This window comes from Nyctibius grandis, chromosome 7 (assembly GCF_013368605.1).
Source record: "Nyctibius grandis isolate bNycGra1 chromosome 7, bNycGra1.pri, whole genome shotgun sequence".
NCBI classification, from domain to species: domain Eukaryota; kingdom Metazoa; phylum Chordata; class Aves; order Nyctibiiformes; family Nyctibiidae; genus Nyctibius; species Nyctibius grandis.
The window spans coordinates 23,522,950-23,530,131 of NC_090664.1; the positions used below are offsets into that span (position 1 = coordinate 23,522,950).

The window sequence follows — 7,182 nt, forward strand, 5'->3', positions numbered from 1 at the left end:
AAACAGCCCGACCCGGGGCGAGGGGTCCCTGCGGACCGGGACCGGGACCGTGGCCCGCGTCGCTCGACGACGTGACTGCGTGAGGTCATCAGCGCCGTCTCGACGCCGCTGATGACCTCACGCAGTCACGTCGTTGAGCGAGGCGGCGGGGCCGGGGATTGGCTGGCGGCGGCTCAGCGGCACTTCAAAGCCGGCGAGGGAGCTACAATTGTGGTGGAATGGGCGGAACTGATCATTGTATTGCACACCTCTAAAAAAAAACACTGCCTCTGATTTATCAATATAAAAAAGATCCTCTGAGAGGAGGGCACTTTTGTGTGATGGCAACTTCACTTCTAGGGGTGAGTCTAAGGATTTTTTCTCTTGCTGGTTTAATTAGTTTCTTTTTATTGTCGATTGAAGGGGGTTAAAATAACCCCTGTCTTGACCGGGGCTATCAGTCTCCTCTATTCAGCCTTTTTTTTTTTTTTTTTTTTTTTTAACTTAAGTACAAGTGAGTTTAGGAGAAAAGAAAGAGGGAGAGGGGGAAAAGGGGGCAGAGTCACTTTTCAGTGAGCCGGAAAAGGTTTTAAGGGCATTTGTAGAAACAACCCACAGCGCCTGGGCTTTGCTGTTCCTGTGCCCCCGGAGAAGCGGCCTTTCTTCTTTACATGTGACTGCTGGAAGGAAAACAAAACAAAACAAAACAAAACCCAAACCCAGCACTAGCGTTTTTCGTGTGCAATTTCTAATTTGCAACAGATTGTGGCTTTTTATTTCCCTTTAAAATAACACAACCCGCCGTGTCCAGCAGGTACGTTGAACTTGTGTATATATACATATGTTAAATTTATATATATATGTAATTAGCTGTAGTACGTAAATGAGGCTTTTTTTTTTAGGAAGCTTTTTTTTAAAAGGACTAATTTGATAATCCTGCAATTCTATGTTTAAGAAAACAATCTTACTGGCCTGCGGATGGGGACCGGCAGGTCCCGGGGAAAGGGAACAGGCTGAAACGTAGCTGCCGCCGTGACGAGGGCATCTTTAAAGCTACGGAAACAGAGGCAACTTTTTTCCCCCTCTCTTTTTGTCCCCGTTTTTTAACCCTTGCCGAGCTCCTCCGTGGCAGGAGGGTTGGATGGCGAAAAAAAGCCCCGGAAGGCGCTTGGAGGCAGAGCCGCGGTGCCGGCTCCGGCGAAGGGATCCTTCCCACGGGAGTCGCGAAACTTTGCACCCGGGGCCGGGCGGTGGAGCGGAGCGGGGCCGGGTAGCGGAGCGCCGCGGAGCCGGGCCGGGTGGCGGAGCGCGGCGGGGCCGGGCGCGGGGTCCAGGGTAGCGGCGTCGGCGGCGGGGCTGCTCCGTGCCTGACGCCGGCGGGGCGGCCCTCTCCTCTCTGTGCCCGCAGGAGGAACCGCGGGTAGGCTCCACGCCGCTGGCCATGCTCGCCGCGACCTGCAACAAGATCGGCAGCCCCAGCCCCTCGCCGTCCGCCCTCTCGGACAGCGCGTCCTCCTTCGGCAAAGGCTTCCACCCCTGGAAACGCTCCTCCTCCTCCTCCTCGGCGGGCAGCTGCGGCGCCGTGGGCTCCGGCCTCCCGGGCTTCGGCGTGGCGAGCGCGGCGCGCAACGGCTCCTCGGCGGCGGCGGCGGCGGCAGCGGCGGCGGCGGCCGCCCTCGTCTCGGACTCGTTCAGCTGCAGCGGCTCGCCGGGCTCCAGCGCCTTCTCCCTCACCTCCAGCAGCGCGGCGGCCGCCAGCTCACCCTTCGCCAACGACTACTCCGTCTTCCAGGCGCCGGGCAGCGCCGGCGGCGGCGGCGGCGGAGGCGGCGGCGGCGGGGCGGCAGGGCAGGAGGCGGCGGCGCACCAGCCCGTCTTCATCTCCAAGGTGCACACGTCGGTGGAGGGGCTGCAGGGCATCTACCCGCGGGTGGGCATGGCGCACCCCTACGAGTCCTGGTTCAAGCCCTCGCACCCGGGGCTGGGGGCCGGCGAGGTGGGCTCGGCGGGCGCCTCCAGCTGGTGGGACGTGGGCGCCGGCTGGATCGACGTGCAGAGCCCCAACGGGGCGGCCGCACTGCCCGGCTCGCTGCACCCGGCGGCCGGCGGGCTCCAGACCTCGCTCCACTCGCCGCTGGGCGGCTACAACTCGGATTACTCGGGCCTGGGCCACTCGGCCTTCAGCAGCGGCGCCTCCTCGCACCTCCTCAGCCCCGCCGGGCAGCACCTCATGGACGGATTTAAGCCGGTGCTGCCCGGCTCCTACCCGGACTCGGCCCCCTCGCCGCTGGCTGGCGCTGGGGGCTCCATGCTGGGCGGCGGCCCCGCCGCTCCTCTGGCCGCCTCGCCGCGCTCCTCCGCCCGCCGCTACTCGGGCCGCGCCACCTGCGACTGCCCCAACTGCCAGGAGGCCGAGCGGCTGGGGCCGGCGGGGGCCAGCCTGCGGCGCAAGGGGCTGCACAGCTGCCACATCCCCGGCTGCGGCAAGGTCTACGGCAAGACCTCGCACCTGAAGGCGCACCTGCGCTGGCACACGGGCGAGCGGCCCTTCGTCTGTAACTGGCTCTTCTGCGGCAAGCGCTTCACCCGCTCCGACGAGCTGCAGCGGCACCTGCGGACCCACACGGGCGAGAAGCGCTTCGCCTGCCCCGTCTGCAACAAGCGCTTCATGCGCAGCGACCACCTCAGCAAGCACGTCAAGACCCACAGCGGCCCCGGTGGCGCCGGTGGCCCCGGCGGCGGCGGCCCCGGCGGCGGCCCCGGCCCCGGCGGCAAGAAGGGCAGCGACACCGACAGCGAGCACAGCGCGGCCGGCAGCCCTCCCTGCCACTCCCCGGAGCTGCTGCCGCCCCCCGAGCCCGGCCACCGCAACGGTCTGGAGTGACGGGAGGAGGCGCGGGGCCCCCCCCCGTCCCGCCGCCCCCGGCCACCGCCCCGCGGCGGGGACGCGGACACGTAAGTAGCCGCCGCGGCCGCCGCTCTGCCCTCCCGGAGCCCCGTACGGGGCTGGAGGAGCGGCCGGGCCGCGCAAGCCCCGCGACGGGGCCAGGGGAGCGGCTCGGCAAGGGGCGAGGGCCGCGACCCCCCATGGGGCAGCCCCGCGGCCGCCTCCCCTCCTCTTCGCCTTGAGATCCCCCCCTCCCCCGGGTTGCCTTTAGAGCGGAAAAAAACACGTTCCCTCTCGCTTTCCTGCTGGAAACCGGCCCGCACCCCCTCCCTCCGCCGCTAGCGCCGGTAGAGCAGCGGTGCCCCGGGAGCCGCGGGCGGGGGGGTCGGGGCTGCCCCGCGGCGGGGGCTCCCACGGCAGCGCCCGCCAGCCGCGGTCCTGATCCCCACACAGCGGCGAGCCGAGCTGAGACTCAGAACTGCCCTCATCTCGTTAACTGTTCAAAGCCCTCTGCTCCCCGTACAGGAGCAGCGGCTTCCCCTTCTTCCCCCACCTTTTACTTTTTTGAAATTTTAACACATCCTTTACCTTCCCGAGTCCAAATTTCATTACGTTTGCCAGTGCATTTGTTTAATTCCAGTTTGAGTAGGAGTCGCGAAATACGCTGCAAATAATTAGATGGAAAGTCCTATATTTTTAAACTCCAGACAAATGAAGAAGCACCGTGGGTTTCAAGCGAAGCTGTAGTTCCAATGCCAAAAAGGGAGGCCGGGGGGAGATAGGAGAATAAAATATTTGTAAAATACGTCTAAACCTATAGGTTTGTACAACTGGGGAATCGTTCTAGATTAGCTAAAAATTAAATATAACTCCACCAATGTATGGGTGTGAGGTGCAGTTGTCCAGGAGACGATTTTGTATAGTATTTTTCTTGTAAATTACTTCCAGTAAATATTTGAAAATATATTGAAGTACACTTGAGCTTTTTTTTTTTTTTTAATTTTTATCTCTTTTCCTGTCACGAGAAAGCGTTATTGTTGCAGTCCTGGTTCACTGCATTCTTTTTCTGGACTAGTTCCTCGAAGTGTACATCAAATCGCACTTCAGGATATAGGTTTTGCTTGAATATTAATTTAGGTAGGCATACAACTGTAATTAAGCAAACAATATTTGATAAATGTTGAATGACATTTAATTTAATGGAGCATGTACTTATTTGCATTTGCTGGCAGTTCAGGTATAGTTACAGTGAGAGTTCTCCTATATTTCATAAAGTGGGTTTGCCACAACCCATGTATTAAATAAACTGTCCAAGTGAAAATGAACTAACGTTGGCCTATGTGTATTTCCTGAAAATAATATTGATAAATGTTAATAAACACTCCTGACACTACATTAGCGGTTTGCAGTGCTGCAAACTAATTGTCTCATTGTAATGTTGAAATAATTGGATATTTCACATTGAAATGGAAAGCCCTTCGCTGGAACATTTTAGATTTGCATTCTAAATGCATGAAATGTAATTGATTTTTATCTGTAATATTTTAAATGGTATTAATAAACTCCAGATAAAACATTCTACCTTAGGTCAGCCAATTGTTTTTCTTCTTTTTAATTCCATCGTTACAGGTGATGATTTACTTTGAACTCGTGTGACAGGAGTCGTTCTTTAGAGTTTCAGAGAAAAGGGAAAATACAACGAGTTCAGTCCCGTTGGAAACTGTAACACCTGATGAGAACACCTTCGAGGCGTTAAAACGAATAAGTTGGCATTCTGCTTCGTGCTTTTCATGATGCACTAGTAGAAGCAACTAAAGGAAAGGCATTAATACCCTTTATTATTATTATTTTTTTTTAATCAGACTAACGCTATGCAAACCCGACTGTGTATGAGGGACCGCTTGGCGTATACCTTCTCCCTGGACTTTATTTTTCACATCGCGCCAGATTCATTGTGAGGGCGATTGAATACTGAAATGCTAAGGGTCATTATCGCTTTAAAAGACAACATAAAAAGTGGTCCGCAGCTTTTATTTTTTAGGGGACGTGTTTGTGGCTGGGAGCGATGCTAATTGTCGTAGAGAGCGCTAACTTCTGCAGGTCTCGGCTATGGGAAACTTCGCGGTTGTGCGTGAAAATTCCCTTCTCGTCCGGGGGCGTTTTCCCCGCAGGACCGGGAATGGGGGCGATTCCAAGGGCTGCGGGGTGCTGCCAACCGGCCGCTCCAGCCCTCCCGCCCTCGCTGTGTCCTTTAAATCTTGTCCGTAGCTGTCCCTGAACAGCAATAAAAACGCTATTGCGAGGGTTTTCTGAAACCTGGCGTCTTTTGCTTCAGCTAGAAAAGCAGTTACGGCATTTGCTCAGCGTTTTGGCAAAAAAAAAAACCCTGCTAACGCTTTATCTTAACACTTTTTTTTGGGGGGGACGTGTTGCTCCTGTTTGGAAATCTGGCCTCTTGGATTACAGAGGGAGGTGATGCTCAGTTTTGGGGTACTGAAAGATCGGGGCTAGAGCATGGAATCTGCATAGCAGAAAGATCTTTTGTGCTTACATGTAAAGCACATTATTAGCGATAACCTAAACAGCAGGTATTAAAATGCTGAGCAAAAGAGTGCAGATGAGTCAACTCCAGATGCATTGAAGGTTTTGGTTCTGTGCACGGTGTAGGGATTAGAAGGGTCTTTCAACGTGCACTGGAAACAGGAGTTGCTCTGGTTGAGTTTCCTACTGAAACAAAGCAACAGTTTGCTCTGCTTTTTTTTGCTCCCTCCACCCCCCTTTTTAAATGCCATGTAAATGTAGTGGTGTAGCACCACCAGATTTCCCCAGTGGGAGTGAGAGGCAGCGTTTATGTTACCTGGAGGTTTCAGTCTTGATGGAATGACTTGAGCAGCAAGTGGAAAGGAAAGGGAAATGTAGCAGCAGGTAACTTCAAGTACTGCTTCTCCAATATCCCCCTGAAAAGAAAGTGCTACCAAAATGCTACTAGCCAGAAGCCTGATGGTTTGTTTGAGGCACTGGTTGCTCCTTCTCAGGGCAGTCTGGCAGTGGGATAGAGCCGGTGACAAAATTCATCCTTCCTCCGGGAAGGAGTGTGTGTTCCTGCCACTTGGGAGCTGCAGGTTTGGATCTGGGCTGTGTGAGAACACACATATTTTTTCTTTCTTTTACCAGCAAAACCCAGCACTTGAAGGCTGAATAGCTCCTTTTTGTAGTTGATTTACTTTTACTAAACCCTTCCAGATAAGGGCATTGAGTTGTTTGATAGGAGCCAGGAACTTGTCTCTGCATTGTACAGATCAAGGTAGAGTTAAACTAGTTTGCTGACCTGCAGGTCAAACCGGTGTCCATCAACTTACCTTCCAACTGCCTTCAGATGATTGTGGCCATTCCGGTTTGCTCTCTGACCTTTTAAGTCTCTCCCCTTCAAGCTTGTAGCAATGTCTATCGAATTTCGTGTCCTGCTTTTCCCATTATTCTGGCTTTTCATTGTCATTTTCCAGTTTAAATTTTCAATAAAGCAAGTGATGGGAGATGTGCACAGCTGAAGCAATTTAAAACACCACTTCATTTCTGCCTGCCGTAGTGCCTTTCTCACTACCCTTGGCCTGTGCCTGCCGAGACCAAACAGCAATCAATGGGTGTTGGCTTCTTGTTTGCTTCCAGTCTAGGAATGTGAAAGTAGAAAGCAAGAAATGAAATCTCAAACGCTTTATTTGTGGATGTGATGGCTAATCTGGCCGTCAACACCTTCACAGTTGTAAAGGCAGTGGAGTAGGGATACTTGATGCAGTCCAACAAATCTTTCAGTACGAATGCTTGTAAGTATGCACTTGCCAAAACTTGCCACACTTCAGTTACATTCCGTGAAGTGACCTCTGGTTAGGTTTGGGAAAAAAGAGCTGGGAAAAGGTGTGAACAAATTAGGTGTGCGGTTGCTCACACTTTCACCAGATTTATGATAAAAGGACAAAACTTCTGCATGAGAATAACTTTGTGTTTCTTAGCATAAATCAGGATCTGCTTTCTTAGCTTGCTCCATTACACTTTGCTTTATTATCCTAAAGATATTTTAAAAAATTCCTCAACTTTTCCATGGAGGAAAGCACATTCTGTAGTATCTGCTTTAAAATGTAGAACACCAATTTTTCGATGATTGTGTGTGGCATCTTTTCAAGCTAGCTGGCCATCTTGTGCTAAAGTGTATGGGGAAATTGTTACACATCAGGAAGGCGTGCACTGAGAAAAACTGCGCCATTTAGGACAATTACCGTGATGCCAGTTCTATGGTTTTCTAGCTGCTGCTTGGAATTATT

General features: G+C 53.2%; 1 protein-coding gene across 1 annotated transcript; it reads left to right on the plus strand.

Moving 5' to 3' along the window:
* Window positions 1–320: 320 nt before the first annotated feature.
* SP8 (Sp8 transcription factor) lies at window positions 321–2,863 on the plus strand. Its single transcript, XM_068405400.1, is given in 4 exon segments — window positions 321–341; window positions 935–966; window positions 968–1,046; window positions 1,391–2,863. Coding segments are annotated over 4 exon segments (1,605 nt in total).
* Window positions 2,864–7,182: the final 4,319 nt, after the last annotated feature.